The 20226-nt window shown below is 35.6% G+C and overlaps 1 protein-coding gene across 1 annotated transcript in view; it reads left to right on the top strand.

Moving 5' to 3' along the window:
- Positions 1–20226, top strand: part of ROBO1 (roundabout guidance receptor 1) — a 1245354-nt gene that overhangs the window by 174633 nt on the left and 1050495 nt on the right. The window contains exon 2 of the mRNA XM_049858153.1: positions 10547–10687. Coding sequence (XP_049714110.1) covers positions 10600–10687 — 88 coding nt within the window. The 5' untranslated portion in view covers positions 10547–10599. The remainder of the gene's footprint in view (positions 1–10546; positions 10688–20226) is intronic.

Here is a 20226-nt window from a genome sequence, read left to right as displayed (position 1 = left end):
TCTGACTCATGGTGACCTTTTGTCTAACAGAATGAAACATTGCCTGACCCTGTACTATCTTCATGATTGTTGGTATGTTTGAGTCCATTGTTGTGGCTATTGTATAGTGCCTTGCAACCTAAGGGGATCATCTTTGAGCACTGTATCAGACTATGTATTCTGTGGTGATCCGTAAGATTTTCATCTGTTACTTTTCAGAAGTAGATCACCAGAGAACTCTTATTACCACCTTATATTTAACATCTCATCTGGGTTGCCTTTCTCTTGCCATACTAAAAACTCTTATAATATAGGTACTGTGTAGTATTTGTTTTTAAATCTTAGGATGGCACATAATAGGCTCTCAAAGAAAGATTATTAAATGAAGTATAAGCACATGAATACAGTCATTTTCGAGTATTTTGTGTATGTTATTGTTTTGCTTTTAGGTAATTGCATAGTAAAGTCATCTTTCATTAAATGTGCTTTTTTCTTTTATTTCTTTAACTGTAAAGGATATTTGTATTTATCAAAGTGTAAAAGCAGCACAGCTTGAATTTTTTCACCTTTCACTTGCAGTGTGGCTGGCTTTCATTGAAGTCTTCGTCTCTAAAGTAAAAAATAAGTCATTAGACATTTCTTTTCAGTTAGACTAAAGAGTGAGAAGAGAATGATTGCGACAGCACTCTGAAAGCAGAGGACATCCAGAAGATAACGAATCTCACTTGCTGTATAATTGGATTGTTGTTAATTGCAGGAATTGCTAGCAGAACATGCTTGCTAAATCAACTGTTCTGTTTTCTTTCAATTTCTTCCATTCTTGTGTTGTTACGCTCTCCCCATTCCTACTCCACGTTTCTCCCTCTCAACATGTCAAGGCAGGCCAGCTTCATCTGTACTTGCCTTTGACCAAACCAATACCCAGACACTTTATTTTTGTTATCAGTACTAAGATAAATCAAACTTATTGCAGGCAACATTTGTTTTTAAATGAGTGAGGTTACTGATGTTTATTTTAATGCTAGTTTACTTGTTCAGATGATGAAAATTGTTCCAAGAAATATGTCTGGGACTGGATTTGCTTTCAACTAGGATGACCAAACATCACGTATCCCTCTAATTTTCATCAGAATGATGAAAAGAACAATATGATTGAAGGTCAAGTGGGCATAGAATTCATCTGACTGAGCTAGTGCGAGCACTGCATTTTGAAAATTGCTTTTGTTTGAAAATTGCTTTCTTTTTGTCTTTGTGTACATGAGTCTACTTTTAAGGAACCATCTTTGTGAATTTGAACATTCATTTTGAAAAAAAGTACCTGATTTTAGCAGTTTTTATTTTAGCTACCAAAAAAAAAAAAAAGAGATTCTGGTACAGTATGTCTTATTTCTTTATATTAAATCATCTTTAAATGTATTTACTCATAACACAGTTGTGCTCATATATAAATAGACTTTTTATTTTTTTAATAACAAGGGTGACAACTAGTTTTGCCCGAAGCAACCGTATCATTAAAGTGAAAAGAAGATAAAGATCTCCATTTTGCTGCCTGTAACTTTGCCTCTGTGTAAGCAATACCTCACTATGTTTAGGTGAAAAATTGATTGGAGCTCTTCTGCATTTACTGCTGTCCTCTTTTATCCCTCCCTCTCCCCACGAGGATTTGTGAAGTTTAATTTGCCATTGATTCTTTAACGATTATGGTAGCTACAGTAGAGAAACTGGTGTTTATCTTCATCATGCCCTGTGGATAGCATATTATGTTTATTTTTGTACATAGCTGCTTTTCTATCACTTTGATAACGTAGTCTAACCAGTGGTTGACAACCATCTTACAGTTTTATTGATTTTATATTGTAATCATGAAATGCATGTATGAATTCTAGGAATACATTTATACACACACACACACCAATTCAGTAACCATGCTAGCATTACTTTAAACCACAGATGACATGCCAGTTTCAACCTGATGAGAGGAGATCAAACATTTAGTAGAGTTTTCAGTATTTCATTAGTTTGCACTTTTTTTGAAGATGTCAATCAGTATTTTAAGTGTCGCATGTGCAGACGGTTTTAAGAACCATCTAATGCTTTAGATTCTCACTTTGCAGCAATAAAATAATTATTTGTCCTTTCTTTGTGATGATTCCCCTAAATTGTAAAACAGTAACATCTTTAGTGATTTAACACAATAGGTTAGTTGGTGTGCTTAATTTTTATTATATTTGGATATTGTTTCTTTTTAAGTTTTTCCTTTAAAAAAATATGTGTATTAGTGATGAATTCCATTGTTATGTCTTTGAATACTCTAATTAGTGAAATATACAGAACAAGCAAAGTTGACATGTTTTGCATGTCTTTAGTATTATGGCACATTTATGGCATTGACATTAGCTCTAGTTGGCAAAATAGTGCCTTTTTCTGCTTTGGATATAGGTTGAGGAGAAATCTTATTTGTGATTATTAATTAATATTAACATATGTATCTATTTGCAACTAATAAATGAACTATTTTAAGTGAACTGATTGATCAAGTAAAGTATAAAAAAATTAATTTCCTTGGCTCTTTATTCTGATTTGATCAGCTGCTTTAGCACATAATGGAGATAGACTGAGAATCTCAAGCTACCTCATTCTTCATGTACAACCTGAGGTTTATCAGTATGCCTTGGGTTTTCTCACAGTATATTGGAAATAGTTGTGTTTCCTGGAAAATATGAGGAGAATTAATTAGTCTTTTGTGAAATGAACGGGAGCTTAATTTGACACAGGGTTCCTGACTCATCCAAATAAAACTAGATGTGTGAATAGTTAAGTAGGTGTGTCTACATATGCAGAATCTTTGAGAAACTAGGTGACAAACCTCAGAGACTCTTGGTAATTACCTTACTTCGGCTGCTTCTGATGAGCTCTCTAGCCCAGTTTTCCAGGTTTGTCTTTGTCTTGTCTTCTCTTCTGTACGCCCTATTTATGTATTGTATTTGCAGTACTGGTTTCAAACTAATTTTCCAAAAAGCTTGTTGTTAGTTATGTTCTGTTTTTTTTTTTTTTTTTTTAATATCCATGTATCCACATTAATTTGGAAACCCTGATGGTATAGTGGTTAAGAGGTACAGCTGCTAACTAAAAGGTCAGCAGTTCGAATCCCCCTGGTGCTCCTTGGAAACCACATAGGGCAGTTCTTCTCTGTCCTATAGATAAGACTGCTGGGAGTTGGAGTCGACTCTACGGCAGTGGGTTTTATACATTAATTCAAAATGTTAATAATGACACTTTAAATCTTAACCACTGCGCTACCAGGCCTCCACTCACTTTAGCCTAGGACGTAATAATTTGGGGCTTAGGATAATCTAAACACTTGGCTAAATCTACATAGTATTTGTGTGCTATTATAAGAAAAGAATTTCCTAAATATATGTGAAGCCAAATGTAATATAAATGAATTATAAGGCAAATGTTTTTAAGGCATATAAATGAATTATTGTTTGTTGCCATTGAGTCAGCTCCTACTCATGATGATCCCAGGTATGCAGAGTCGAACTGCTCCTTAGAGGTTTCAAGCTGTGACCTTTTGGAAGCAGATAACCTGCCTGTCTCGGAGGTACCTGTTGGTGGGTTTGAACCACCAACCTTTTGGTTACTATTCGAATATTTAACAGTTTGCACCACTCGGGAACTCCTATATAAATAAATAAAAGGTTTTCATCAATTTAGCCCTAAATCTGTGCTTTACGTACTCTGCTTTTATATGTAGTAGGCTGTTTTCATCCCATGAATCTGTCAGTTTGTTGTACTATGGTGGCTTGCATGTTGCTGTGATGTTGGAAGCTATGCCACCAGTATTTCAAATACCTCTGATATGCAGATGACACAACCTTCCTTGCTGAAAGTTAAGAGGACTTGAAGCACTTACTGATGAAGATCAAAGACCACAACCTTCAGCATGGATTACACCTCAACATAAAACAACAACAACAACAAAAAACCAAACCCGTTGCTGTTGACTCGATTCTGACTCATAGCGACCCTATAGGACAGAGTAGAACTGCCCCCATAGAGTTTCCAAGGAGCACCTGGTAGATTCAAACTGCTGACCTTTTGGTTAGCAGCCATAGCTCTTAACTACTACCCCCTCACAACTGAACCAATAAGGAACTTCAAGATGAACAGAGAAAATATTGAAGTTGTCAAGGATTTCATTTTACTTGGAACCACAATCTTTATCTTGAAGTCCCTTGTTAGTTCAGTTGGGAGGATTTTTATTTTGTTTATGTTGAGGGGAAACCTTGATGGTGTAGTGGTTAAGAGCTATGGCTGCTAACCAAAAGGTCGGCAGTTTGAATCCACCAGGTGCTCCTGGGAAACTCTATGGGGACAGTTCTACTCTGTCCTATAGGGTCGCAACAGTCAAGAAATCAAACAATGCATTGCATTGGGGAAATCTGCTGCAAAAGACCTCTTTAGAGTGTTAAAAAGCAAACATGTCAGTTTGAGGACTAAGGTGTACCTGATCCAAACCACGGTATTTTCAGTCACCTCATATGCACGGGAAAGCTGGACAATGAATAAGGAAGGCTGAAGAAGTATTGACGCCTTTGAATTATGGTGTTGGTGAAGAATATTGAATATACCATGGACTACCAAAAGAACAAACAAATCTGTCTTGGAAGAAGTGCAGCCAGAATGCTCCTTAGAGACAAGGATGGCAAGACTAAGTCTTACACAGTTTGGACATGTTGTCAGGAGGGACCAGTCCCTGGAGAAGGACATCATGCTTGGTAGAGGGTCAGCGTACTAACTGTGAAAAGTAACATTACTTTTTTAGAAGCATACTCTTGAAGATCAAACCTTTAAGATATTTTAATGATGAGAGTACAACATCAAAAAATGCAGTTGCCATTCTTGATTTGGTGTGGTACCTTAAAATCAAGTTATGTTAATAACCATTTACCATGTAAATTCACAGAACTGTTCTTAATTAATAAAAATTGCTTAGTCCCCTTGTACCTCTCCTTTCTCTTTTCCTCTTCACCTTTCTCTGCCATCATCCCCACTTGCCTTCAGACTTCGTGGTGGTCAGTCTCGGCCACATCCAGTGATTGTTTTGTTTTCTTTTTCCTTTCTGACTGCCCAAGGTCTCAGAAGCCCAAAATTCTCTTCCTTTCACTACCTTCTTTTTGGGGGGGTAAATAGAAGGGACTGAAATTATGGGCGGAAGGTAGGAGGCACATCAATAAAGAGGAAACTGCTAAGCTGAAATAAATATTGATTTGATGAATATTCATACTAAAACATCATAGAAGTTTGAAATAATATTTCCTTGTTAAATAACATACTTTCATTTCAGTCAACTATAATAAATACTTACACTTTCAGATTTATTTTCTTATGATGATTGCATTAATTTAAAAATAAGAACGTACAGGTTTGATAAAGGACTTTCTTTTTATCAATAGGTGCCCATTATCAATAAATTTTATGTAATTTAAAGAAATACAGTTAGAATATAATTAACTATAGATATGAAAACCGTGATTTTTATATATCATAAAGTATCATTTAACTCAGCATAATCATTCTAAATTTGCAAGTTGTAAACAAATCATAAGTAGGCTCTAGATTCATACATGCTTTTATTTACACCAAGAGCTGAAGCAAAACTACTTAGTCCAAAACAGAAAGTCTATTGTTTAGATGCACATAAAAAAAAAAAAAAATAGTAATCAAATATTAGAGAAAAGAAAAACTTGAGCAGCTCCCTAGGCAATCAGAAACCAAGAGGATCGGACAAATATCATATGAGAACCTGGTCAAGCAGAAACTTCAGTACACTTACCCATTTTCTCTGAAAGATCTAATCAGTTGTATTTCAGTGAGAAATGTGGCTATAACCCAAAATATTCAATGGAAAACTGAAAAGAAGCCTCTGGAAAAACTGCGTAGTATGAAATTGCAGAGTAGAACCGTTTGTATGTGTTTGCGTTTATCTTTAAATCTAATCTACTGTCTACTATTAGTTGACACTTAAAACAGACAATGCATGAAAGATAATGTGTTGGAGGAAAATATTTGTAGTATATATGATGTCATTTATGAGTAACATATGAGGATAAGCAAAGTTACAAAAACATTAAACCCAAGATAAGAAAAATGGACAAGTAGAAGAAAAAAAAAAAAGCTATAGTAACCACCACTATCTCTTTTAAGGCAGGGCTCTGACACAAACCTGAGTTGTTTGCAAAATTTCTGAGAAAGAAAAAAACAATCTCCAAATATTTCAGGTGGAATCTGGTGAGTGCAGCTGTCTGGCAGAAGGATTAGGTGGCTCCCCTAAAGGAAAACTTGGCCAATTAAGTCTACAGTTATAAGTAATAAAATAAGGGCAATTCAGTACAAATGGACAAATCAGCAATACAGGCAGTCCCCGACTTATGACTGGTTCCGTTCTGTTGAATACTTGTCTTAAGCTTCTTTTTCTAGTTTTCATTATTATTGCCTTTTATTATCAGTATCTTTATAAATCCAATCATTATTTGTCTTTAGAGGTTGGAAACATCACATCTGAGAATGATAACATCAGCAAATTGTGTGCTGCAACAAACACTGTGTGTAGCACAAGTTACTGTCAATAAGATATGCAAAAAAAAAACTGGACACTGGTAAATGTGTTTTGGCATAACTTGAATATGTTGTAAGACCTCTAGATATGTTCAAATAAACCTACAGAATGAAAGTGGTCATTTTTATTTCTCAAGTTGCCATTCGAGTGTCACAAAAAATGATGGAATTTTGTTTTTCCATTGGAACAAATTAGTCTCTATATTGTGCTAGATCCATTTATGTCTATTTTTGACTAAATATTTTGTTGAATGAATAAATAAATAAGCCACTTCACCTCCCAAATCTGATCAATTACCAAATGTGGTAAAGTATACTTGTATAGCGTCACTTATTGGACTTCTACCCCAACACCAGTCAATTTTCCATTTCCTCTGCCAATGTCCTCTTGTAAGCATTCATTGTAAGTTGCTGTATTGGTAATATGTCCTCTATGTAAGTCTTCCTCTAAACTCCTTTATACTTAATGTCCTTACAGAGTTATCTTGTAAATCATTTGAATCATAGTATCATCTAGTATTAAACACTACAGTCACTCCTCATTATCTGTCTTTATCTGCCCCATTTTATCTTTTTTCTTCCTATCATATAAAGAAGGGGCATTGGTGTTCAGTGGTAAAAATCTCATCTTCCATGTTGCAGACCCAGATTTGATTCCTGGCTGGGGGCAGATTATCCAGTAAACATAGCACACACTGGCTTGCATTGAGCAAGATATGCCAGGTTTAATGGTATTTACTTGCTAATCTGTGGTGAGGAATTTCACTTGGGTTTCACCACATCTTTGATGTGGTAGGGAACAGGTGAAACTGTGCACTGCAGATAGGTGGGAAGGCACGACTGGGCCCATGTGTACCTTGCTTGGAGCCCTGGTGGTACAGTGGTTAAGAGTGCTACTGCTAACCACAAGGTCAGCAGGTCAAATCCACCAGGCATTCCTTGGAAACCCTATGGGGCAGTTCTACTCTGTCCTATAGAGTCACTATGAGTTGGGATTGATTCAGTGGCAACAAGTTTGGTTGAATACCTTGCTTATTGGGTAATTCAGCTCTGTTCCTGGCCTATGTACCACATGGGCAGCCACCAGCATTCTGTCAATGGAGGCATGGTGTAGCTATGATGCTGAAAAAGTTTCAGCAGAACTGCCAGACTAAGGCCAGAAAGAATGTCGTGGTGATCTACTTTTGAAAATCAGTCCATGAAAACCCTATGGATCACAATGGCTGATCGTCAACCAATGAGTGCAAAGTATGGAATCCCTTTGCAGTGGATTATTTGGCCTTTTGGTCCTAGTTTTAAGAGGAGGACCACAGGAGAGGCCAGTGAGAAGAGGCCTACCAGACTAAGAGGGATCACCTGAGGTTCAATGTTGAGTAAGCCTCTGGAGCCCCGTGGTGAGGCCAGTAAAAGCTGGGAAGAGGGAGCTTACTGGAAATTCCTGGATTGGAGAGGTGACTATTCTGCTTTTGGGGGCAGTGTGAACACTGGTCCCCTGGGGACACTGAAAAAATCCTTACCCCTCCTTCCATCACCCCTTAGTTCTTGTCCTAGGGTGGAGACATCAGGCAGGGGATAAGAGGTTGGCAAATTCTTCAGAAGAGATGGGCACTAGAAACAGTCCCCCTGGCCCTGGTAAAAGGAAGAGCCAGGAGAAGCAGAAGCAGGGCCCTGGAGAAGGCTGAAGTCAGCATCCACTGAACAGAGAAGTATCAGTGGAGGGTCTGAGAGGAGTGGGCCGAGAACTGTAACGCCCGTAGGGCTGTCACAGCATCAGACGCACCAGAGAACACAAGCACTGGGCAGCTACAAACAGAAAACTCACTGAGAACGACAGGCCCAGAGATGGCAGTGGCAGCGGTAGAAACTCATCCCAGAGCACAAGGGGGGCTTGCCCGCCAAGCCCAGATGCATCCCACGTAGGGGTTGCCCTCAAAGCAGATCAGCTTCCAGAGTTCTCGTGACTCCAACCCAAGGCTGTTCAAGGCTGCTGGGTGAGAGCTGTACCAGGAGCGACGAGGACAGAGCCCCTGCTGACACCTAAGACATGCTTGCCCAGTGGCTTTAAGAATAAATGCTGACTTTTAGGAGTGAACACTGATTTCTATGTGTTGTTTGCTGTCGACTTTCCAGGCACTGATGTTCTGGGAGCGATGTGTGTGCTCTGGCTCTAATCGGAAGCAGTGACATTTGTGGAGGGATCACTCAGCGAACAACCTGTGTTTGTGTGCACCACAATAGTAAATTTGTATTGTTTAAACAACCTGAGAGTGTCTCTCACTGGGAATGGTGCAGGGCCAGGCAGCATTTAGCTCCCTTGTTCTTTGGGTTGCCATGAGTCAGGACCAGCTTAGTAGCCATTAACAACAACAATCATAGTATATTTTGAGAAGCCTTTTTATCCAGTGAAACAGCTCTCCTTACAGTTCTAAGTATAAAAATATACCATTGATATCTATACCAATCTAGCTAGTTGTCTATCATCTGTTATTTTTGTTTTTACCTTGAGTCTTTGGTTATGTTTTTCTGTCATTCTTTATAAAACCTGTTGCCATCAAGTTGATCCTGACTCATTGTGACCCAATGCATTACAGAGTAGAACTGCTCCATAGGATTTTCCAGCTGTAAATCTTTATGCGAGCTGGCTGCCACATCTTTCTCCCATGGAGAGGCTATTGAGTTCGAACCAACCGACCTGTGGTTAGCAGCCTAGTGCTTAACCACCTCAAAACCAGGACTTCTCTCAAGTTAGTAAACAAACAAAAAAAAAAGCAGACGAAGTCATTGCCATCAAGTCGACTCCAATTCATAGCGACCCTGTAGGACAGAGTAGAACTGTCTTCCCATAGGGTTTCCAGGGAGTGTCTGGTAGATTCCAGCTGCTGACCTTCTGGTTAGCACTTAACCAGGGCACTACCAGGACTAGCCAAGAGAGTGGGAATGGACTTGAAGGCAATGGGTTTGGTGGTTTATATTTATTTATTTATTTTAGGGACCTACCAATGAGATACATCTATCTTATATCTGAAAAGCTGCTTCTTCATTAACAATTTCTTGACTACTCCCAGGCAAAATCAGTCTTTCATTTTTGTTTCTATAGCTTTATTCTGTCATTTGTTAGCCATCATCGTGTCAAAAGGCCCCACTGATTGTAAACTCTGTTGCTTACAAGGACATTATATTATGTTCCTCTGTGACCAATGAGATACATCTATCTTATATCTGAAAAGCTGCTTCTTCATTAACAATTTCTTGACTACTCCCAGGCAAAATCAGTCTTTCATTTTTGTTTCTATAGCTTTATTCTGTCATTTGTTAGCCATTATCGTATCAAAAGGCCCCACTGATTGTAAACTCTGTTGCTTACAAGGACATTATATTATGTTCCTCTGTGTCCTTCATGATTGATACACAGTGCCTTGTTCAAAACAGAACATCTACAAATGATGTTTATGAATTGCTGTAGTTCAAGTGACCTCGGGTTGTTTATGTACCTGGAGGAAGAGACAATAAATGGTTTGGTTTTCTGCTGTATACCCAAAGTATCATAGTGCCTGACTTATTAGAAGCAGTTTGTCAATATTTGTTTAGTGGATGAATGACAATAGAGTTTTCTAGACTTGAGAGTGTTCCAACTAAACTGGTGGGAAATCAAAGTAAAAATGCTACCTGGAATCCCCTGTAGGGTAGAGAAAACCAAGATACCATTTACTATTGATCACGCATTTTTAAAATGAATAAATACTACATTTGTATAAAATGCATATCTTAAAATAGATTTTGAGCAAATCATATTCATTTTAATTATTTTTATGTTGTCTCATTTTGAAAATAGCTTTTTATATTCATTTAAACTATAATTTTTCAAAGTATATTTAACATTGTCTTCTCAACCTAGCCTTTTTAAAAATAATTTTCTCTGTTTTTTTGTTTGTTTGTTTTCCTGAAGATTGAACGTTTATCTTTATCACTGGCCTGGTGTAATGCAAGGGAGGGACAAACATGAAATGGAAACATTTTCCTTATTTGGTCATAATATCACTCCTCAGCTTGTCAGAAAACCACCTATTCCCGGCACAGCTTATTCCAGGTAAGTGCCTTGCATTTTTTTTTTTTTTAATCAGTATTTAACCAGTTTTCCTTCTTTGCTTTAAATTTATGTTATTCTGTGTTGTAAATCAGATTTCTTCGTTTTTTTCTTTGGAATTTGTATGTCTGTGTGAGTGGTTTCTGAAGTATGCGTGCTGATAAATTTCTGGGTTCAAATGATTATTCTTGAATATAGAGTACCTTATTAATCCTTCCCCCAAAAAAGAGAAATTGAGAAAAATTTACTGTTAACTGAAAACGTAAAGAATACATATAGTAACTAAGTGAATTAGCACGGTGAAACAACAATTATCATAGGGAAGACTATGTAACACATAAGAATAACAAAGTCACAATGCATGCCAGTACCATAGAAAACAAAAAAGCACTTAAAACTGAAATTTGTATAGAATACTGACATGTTAATTAGCAGGCTGAACAGTGATAGAATAAAAATGCAACATGCTGCTGTGTTGCTACCATAGTTACCATCGTTTTTGGAGTTAGAAACCTATTTGCTTGAAGTCGTGATTTTATTAATGGTACCAGAAGAACGTTGCTGGCAAACGCTTTACTTAAACTATTTTGTAAGAAATGAACCTACCCCAATGTTATGGTAGAGGAAAATTGAAAAATACCTTGATGGTCTAGTCAAAATATAACTTCACCTTTCCTCTCAAATGAAACTATGAAACAGATTATAGTTAACCTGGATATATTAAATGTGCCATCATAGTTTAGTCAATTTATTCATGAAAGAGTGGCATATGGTGTTTTATTAGCTCAAATTATGCAACTTGGATTTTATTTGTTTATTTTATTGTTATATTTATTTAGATGTTCTGCAACTGTGTGTGTAGTTTATCTTGTGTATTCACACACAAATTCAGCATTAAGTATCCTCGTATACTCCAGGAGTTTGAATATTCATATACTACTGGGGTCTCACTTTGACCTAAAGGATGAGGGAGATATAAATAGATAAGTGGATTTGTGTCTGTTAAAAACATTTTCATAAGGTGGAAGCCAACAGAAAATTTGAAGCCTGTTGTAACCAAGTGCACTTAGCTGCTTTGTACTGAATTAGGTAACACTGAAATCAAGACAAGGTTTCTTTGTTTTTTTCACCTGTTTGTACTTTCCTTGCTCTAACTACTGCTCTGTTGAGAATTAAATTGCTTGAATTAATCAAGTATCAAAAATTACAATATGCTGAGAGATGTCATATGTTTTATATATATGGAAAATGCAAATGTAAGTACTAATTAATTCATTGTCTTACAAATTGTCAGAATAAACAGAATATTTTATAAAAGTGTTTTGAAAACTATAATGAATGTGTGTGTGTGTGTGTACACACACATATATATGTAGTTTAAGTATAATTATTCTTAAACCATCTGGCCAGCTAAAACTATTCCAGGTCAACAGATTTGGTCAATGCCCTATTAATTGAGAAAGTATTCAAAACTCAAAATGGTCAAGAGAGATTTGAACAATCTCTATTTAGGTACCTGGGAGAAGAAGTGCATGCATGTCCCTGGTGGTAAGTTTTATATAGAGAATGTAAAAAAAATTACATATTCATCCAAGAAGAGACATTCTATAATTTCAGAGAAGGCAAATAAAAAATTGTTAAAATTTTGATGTTAGTAACTTACATGCAAATGTTTAAAAAAACTAAACACAGCTAAAAGTACCTAGTTTTACTGTCCCATAAAATATGTAAATTGGTTATAAAGGTGATAGATTTGTTATCAAATAGTTTTTGATTAAAATGTCATACAGATTATTTACTCAGGGGACATTTTGAGGCAACATTTTCTTAAAATGAAAAGTTGGTACCCCAAGTATGCATAAAGTTAAATGTCTTTATTCAGGACTATAGAGTTTAAGAATTATTTCAAAGCAATTTACCTGTTAGCTTTCTATGCTGTTAGCTTTTCAAAAGGAACACCTGCAGAGTGGAAGTCATTTTCATAACTGCCACCCTCTAGGATCATTGTGTTCAGGCTAGGGAGGTTTTTTTGGAAAACCTAAAAGGAGTCATTGGCCTTAGAATGTGAATGAAATGTTGCCTGGTCCTGTGCTGTCCAGACTATTGTGTCAATCCATCTCATTGAGGATTTCCCTTGCTTTTGCTGAACCTCCACTTTACTAAAAGTGATGTTCTTCTCTAGGGAACTAGAATGTTACTTCTATTTAATTAACCTCAGAATAAATATCTCAAGCTTGATTTTGCGGTTTTTGGTGGTAGTGTTCTAGCTTTGTTATGTTCATTAGAAGCTCTGGACCTGGATTGAGTTTAGCATAGTTCAGAAAAAAAAAAAAAGGTTCAGAGGGAGCCAAAATAGATTTAGCTTTATCAGTGCCTTTTTAAAAACATAGTTTCTCATTCAAATGATTTATTTCCACTCATTTCTTCATGAAAGGAATATCCTCCTTCTTCAGACATTTACTTCAAAGTAAGATAAAAGAAAAATGCATGTTCTAAATAAATAAGGAGAAGTGATTGTTCTCTAGACTTTGTGAGTGATCATTAGCAGAGGTGGCTACTGGAACAAGATGTCGCAGGATACAAAACAAAAGAGCAATGAAAATAACTGTCGTAATGCAGATGATTTTATTACTATAGCAACGAAGTGATTTTCAGTCAAGCTGTGACTAGGTTACTTGGGGTAATTAAATATTAAAACATCATTTGAATATAATGTCTGTAATTGATAGATTACCCAGCCCATGTTTCTTATTTTCTATTTTGTCTCTCTCTTTAATACATTTTCAGAACTGCTGTTATATGTTACAATATTGTAGGTGAAGTGGTTGGTGTGCCTGGCCTGGGAGGTTACCAGAAATTTCTGATACATTTTAAATCAATAAATATTCTTCTTGGTGAAAATAGAATCAGTTTTAAGAGAAAAGGAATAATTAAGAAGTGGATTTTGGAATGATTGGGTCTCGCCAATCATTTGAGTTGTCATCCTCAGTGCATAGAGAGCCCGTTCAAATCTGCCTTCCCTTTATTAAAACCACCGCTGAAGGCATTTGTCAACTTTTCTCATCTCTAATTCACATAAAAAATATACTCTTAGAGCAATAGTGGTTATCTCTTGAGGCATGCTGTATCTGGGTTATGCCACATATTTATTTAATCTCTGCTAGAAAGGAATCTGACAGATACACATCTTTATATTTAAACATCCACCCTTGATTTACACTGATATCAGAAAGACAATGAAAGACAAACGTTAAATTATATGTTTCAAAAGTATAAATTCCACGTATAATGGAACTGAGCTGAAAACTTGAAGAATATCATGGCAAAAAATAAAAATAATGAAGCCTAGGTTTATATTTCAATATTTTGACTGGAAATGCATGACAACAACAACATAAGATCGTATTTCTATTTGAATAGCCCGGACAGCCTGTTTTAAAGTTAAACATGATTTATTTGTTTCCTCTCCATTCTCTAAATATACAGGAACGTTGTCCTTCATTAATGATTCAGGTGCTGACAGGGTTATTTCCTTTGCCCTGCCTCATGTCAACAAGCCTAGAGTGTGAAATTGTCTGAGATGATTTACTGTTTGCCCTCCCCTCCTGTTCATCCGCCACCACTTCAGTACCTTACTGCTATTTCCAAAGAAAGATGATTTCAAGAGCTAAGTGTTATTTGGGTTTGAACCATCCACATATAAAAAATATATTTTAAATAAAAAATTCCTCGTGTAAACACCTAGAAATAATAAATATATATATGTATATATATACACATACATATACCCACCCCATATATATATTTTTTTATATTTATTTATATATTTATTTTTTAGCTTTCATGTGCCTACTACTGTTGTAGTGGTTAAGAGCTGTAGCTGCTAACCAAAAGTTGGCAGTTTGAATCCACCAGGGGCTCCTGGGAAGCTCTGTGGGGCAGCTCTACTCAGTCCTATAGGGTCAACTATGAGTCAGAATTGACTCAATGGTGGTGGTTTTTTTTTTTTTTTTCGTTTGTAACAGACATTGAATAGATTCTGGGAATTATTTGCGGTAAATTCTAAATCTCTCTTCTAATGGGAAAAAAATTGAAAGTGAATTTCTGAAATCTCAGTATGACAGAATCTTTAAACATTCCTTTTGGAATACTTTATTTAATAATGGTACGTATATTCTTGGTACATAGGTTTTTATTCACAGGAATGGTTTTTCCAAAATTGTGATTAGTTTCTATAGCAGAGTATTCATGGGCAATGATAGGAAAACGCACATAGTTTAGGTTTAGAATCTACACATATTGTTCAGAGGTAAACAGTTTGCTTTTGCTTTAACTGTATTTAATAATGAATCAATTAATTAAAACAACATAAAAATTAATGTTATTAATTTCTTCTGCCAAAACACAGTGTTTCAGTTAAAAATACCTTAGCACATTATTTAACTTTTATAACTATGCATCGATGAAGGTGTCACTGTAAACAAAACCAATTTGATTTCACACACTACTTGACAAATCTTTATGAACAGAGAATTATTTCTTAATGTGTCTTAGATAGATTATCTTTTTCAGAACACCTTGAAATGTTTAAAAATAAAATTTGCTCACAACTAGATGGTGTGCAGCTACCACCACTGACTGCTCTGACAGGAATCACAATAGAGTGTCCTGAACAGAGCTAGAGAAAAATGTAGAACAAAATTCTAACTCACAAAAAAAAGACTAGGCTTACTGGTCTGACAGAGACCACAGAAACCCAAGAGTATGGCCTCTGGACACCCTTTTACTCAGTACTTAAGTCACTCCTGAGGTTCATCCTTCAACCAAAAATTAGACAGACCCATAAAACAAAACAAGAGTCAATTGGAGGGACAGGGACTAGAAGGTAGGAGGGAACAGCAAAGCTGGTAACAAGGAACCCGAGGTCGAGAGGGGGAGAGTGTTGACAGGTGATGGGGTTGGCAACCAGTGTCACAAAACAATATGTTTATTAATTGTTCAATAAGAGGTTAATTTTCTCTGTAAATCTTCATCCAAAGAACAATAAAAAATAAGTAAATAAAAATAAAATTTTCTTAGACTTAAGGCAAAAATCACTGAAACAGCCTAGATTTGAAATGCAAGGCTCTGCAGTTTAATGGTACATGAAATTAATATAACTCATAGATAATTTTAGAATCACTACTTTAGACAAAGTTTAAGTCAAAGAATATTTGAATATGTTTAAAGAATATTTTTTCCCAATGGAAAGGTTTTCATAACAAAAGGGTAAAAGTATTTGAAAATATTTCCGGTTTATATATTGCAAGGCTTGGGGAATCAAATTTGAGGCCACTATTGGTTTATTTTTCTTTGTTTTTTGCAATTTCATCTTTTAATAAAATTTATAGATTCAAAAATATAATTGTTTACAGTACATGAAAAGTATTAATTAGTTCAAGACAAAAAGCCATTGAACTAATGAATAGGTCAATGAAGCTTGATCTATATAAATGAAAATAATTTTACACGATTCTATTTTATCTTTTCCCAGTGAGTACAATTTTTCCTAAAATTTTCAGGCCTTAAGAAAGTGTTAACTCAGACATTAAGTGGCTGGAAATTATAACTAAACTAGAATATATCAATTGTGCAAATATTCTACCAAAAAAAAAAAAAGGATAACAACCAGGACTTTATTATGACTAATGGGAGCTCTAGGCACTTCTGCCTTCCTAAGCCCTTTTCTCCATAAAATAATATTAAAAATTATATTTTAAAACTGTTGGCATCAAGATGAATATGCCCTTTGAGTGTATGAGTTTTTTTTCTTTGGAATTTAAAAGAAATTAAAATATTTCCATGGTCTCCTAAACATCCTGTGGACCACACACTCTGTCACTCTGCCTATGGTGTCCAGAGAGTAAGTCAACTCTACTGAGAATCATAAGAAGACAAAGTACATATTCCTGGCTCATACCCAAATGCAATGCCTAAAAACAGTATTTACTACAAATAAATACAATTAATTCTTAGTTTTATACATTTATATAGGCCTTTGTTTTTTTTTTTTAGAAATCTAGAAGAAAACCATAAAACAAGAGAGCCAAATTATTAGTGAATTTTACTTTTCACGTTTTATCGTCAGAAAAAGAATAAAAAACCAAACCACTCACGCCACTCAAAAAAAGAAAGCTGACTTAGGATACATTGAGAATATCAGAATGTCATAGTGGAGAAAAGATGGGTTTTGGTTTTAACTGGCATGTGATTAAACCATATCTCATATATTAGTTGTGTTACCTTGGTCAGTTAACTTAATCTCTGTGGATTAGTTTACCCATTAGAAGAATATTAGAATTAACTTGTGTATTATAATGGGGGTTATAGATAAAATAACGAAGAAGCATGAGGCAATTGTGAGGACAATATATGTAGTTTGTTCTTGCTAACGCCGGTAAGGTTTGGTTTGGTTATTATCTGTGAACGGGTGTTACTGACCTTGTCTGCCCTATATATTAGTAGTGGAGCAGTAACTTCAAATGGCATTCGTACTCCTTCATTTAAAATACCTTTGCCTACCACTACTCAGGTGTTTAAAAAGAGAATGTAGAGTCAGACAGTATTTGTCCTTTTGTGATTGACTTATCTTACTCAGCATAATTTCTTCCAGCTCCATCCATATTGCAGCATGTATCAAGACTTCATTTCTTCTACTGGCTGAGTAGTATTCCATTGTGTGTATGCACCATATTTTGTTTATCCATTCATCTGTTGATGGGCATTTAGGTTGTTTCTACCCTTTGGCTTTTATGAATATTGCTGCAGTAAAAAAAAAAAAAAAATTTTTTTTTTTTAAACATTGGTGTACAAGTCTCTCTTTCAGTCTCTGCTTTCAATTCTTTTGGGTATAAACCTAGGTGTAGAATTACTGGGTCACATGGTATTTCTTTATAGTTTTTAAGGAACCTGCCACAGTGTTTTACACAATGACTGTACCCTTTTACTAACAGCAATGGATAAGGGTTCCAGTTTCCCCATTTCCTTGTTATTTTCTTCTCCTTTCATTTTTTTTTTTTTAATAAGTCATCCTAAGAGAGTGAAATGATATCTTATGCGGTTTTGATTTGCATCTCTCTGATGGCTAATGACATTGAGTATCTTTTCATATGTTTGTTGGCCATTTGAATGTAATCTTTGGTGAAATGTCTATTCAAGTTGCCTTTTCGTTGTATGACCTCACAAATATAAAAAAACACGTAAAGGCAAATATATAGAGACCAATGTTTATTAGTGGTTACCAGGAGTGAGAGGGAGGGGAAAAAAAAAGGGGTGGTTAATCGTGATGGGAAAATCCCATTAAGGGTAGGGTTGCATATCCGATTATTGTATGTTGTCAGCAAGTTGTATACTTGTAAAAAGTTGAACTGGCCAAAATTGTATAATAGATATATTTATAACACCAATAATAACAAAAAAAGAGTAGCTGCCGAGGCTGCTTACCTACAACCAAAACCCTCTAGGTTCCTTGGTTTGGGCTTTAGGGTCATGGTTTCATGGACATTCCAGTTAACTGGCTTAATGTATTTAGTGCTTCTGTTCTACCTCCTAGGTGATTGCACAGTACTTTGGGTATTAAAAGTTTGCAAGCAGCCATTCAGGGCATGACAGTTGGCCTCTTTCTATTTGCCTAGAGGAAGAAGGGGAGTCAGGAAAAGGAGAAGGATATAGAATTTTTGGCTAATTGCCTTCATGAACAGCTGCCTCCTTTGCCATGAGACCAGAAAAACTGGGTGGTGCCCAGCTACCATTATTGAACAGTTTGGGCAAATACACTATAGAAGATCCTGATCAAAAGGGAAAAAATGCAGAAAGGAATTTCAAATTCTCCTGGATTCTAGACTTTATGGAGCCATGGGGGCTGGATGACCCCTGACACTATTGCCTGGAGATCATCTTTAAAACTTAAACCAAAAATATCCCCTGACATTTTCTTAAAACTAGGGTAGTTTAGCTTAACTAGTAAAAAATATCTGCCTTGAGCATTATGCTCTTTTAAGAACTGCCTATATAGGATCGAAGTGACTACAGCAACTCAAAAGATTGAATTGGTTTTTGTTGTTGTTGGAAAGTTTTTGATCACTGATTCAGTCTTTTCGTTTGTTATGGGTCAGTTGAGACTTTCTATTTTCTCTTGAGTCAGTTTGGTTAGGTTCTGTGCTTATAAGAGTTTGTACATTTCATCTAAGTTATCTAGTTTTGTTGTCATACAGTTATTCATAATATTCTGTCATAATTCTCTTTATTTCTTTTGGGTCAGTTATAATGCCCCCTCTTTCATTTATTTTTTTGGCTATTTGCATCTTTTCTCTTCTTTTCTTTGTCAGTTTCTTTGTCGATTTTATTGATCTTTTCAAAGAACCATTTCTGGTTTTACTGATTTTCTCTATTGTTTTTCTGTTTTTTATTTTATTTATTTCTGTTCCAATCTTTGTTATTTTCTTGTTTCTGGTAGGTTTAGGCTTAGTTTTCTCTTTCTAGTTCCTTGAGTTGTTGAGTTAGGCTGTTGATATGAGATCTTTCTTTTTTTTCATGTAGGCATTTATTGCTGTGTGTTTACCTCTGAGTACTTCATTGCATCCCATAAGTTTTGGTATGTTGTGCTTTCATTTTCATTTGACTCTAAGAAATTAGTGATACCTCTTTTGATTTCTTCCTTGACCCATTGGTAGCTTAATAGTGTGCTGTCTAATTTCCATATGTTTGTGTATTTTCCAGGGCTTTTTTTTCTGTTATTAATTTCTAGCTTCACTCCATTGTAGTCAGAGAAAATGGTTTGTATGATTTCAATCTTTTTAAATTTATCAGGACTTCCTTTGTGACCTAAGATGTGGTCTATGCTGAAGAATGATAAAAGTGCACTGATGTAGAATGTATATTGTGTTGTTTTGGGGTGGAGTGTTCCATATGTGTCTGTTAAGTCTGGCTGGTTTATAGCGTCATTCTGATCCTCTGTTTCCTTGTTGATCTTTCAAAAAAAAAGTTACTGTAAATATGCAGATATTCTGTGACATACTGTTTTTAAGTTCAGAAAAGGCAGTGTGAATAAGGCAGTATTGGTATCTTTTTTTCTTCTTCTCTGGAGGAAAGATATTAAAAATTAGTAATTACACTTAGACTTTTATAATTACAATAAATTATCATAGGAAAGAGGGAAAAAACTCCTGGCCATGTTCAAAAGTATTCTCCATTCCTAAAACCATACCTAATAGAAATTATTTACTATATAAGTTTTGATAAGTAATAAATTAAGGAAAGGAAGAGGTTGAAGAAAACTGTGGCAGGGGCCTCGTTAATGATTGAGTAATAGAGATTGCAAAGAGACACATTTGAAAGAAAATATGTAGGACACAGAGTCATAGAAATGGTGTGATGATGAGAGGTGAAGGGAAAGGAAAAAGGGGGTAAAAGATGACCCTAATATTTCACTCTCGGAGGATGGGTCAGTGGTGACATCCTTAATGAAATAAGGCAGACAGACACAGAATGCTACATTGTGATGT

Source organism: Elephas maximus, chromosome 18 (genome assembly GCF_024166365.1).
Source record: "Elephas maximus indicus isolate mEleMax1 chromosome 18, mEleMax1 primary haplotype, whole genome shotgun sequence".
NCBI lineage: Eukaryota > Metazoa > Chordata > Mammalia > Proboscidea > Elephantidae > Elephas > Elephas maximus.
This window is presented reverse-complemented; position numbering and strand designations above follow the sequence as displayed.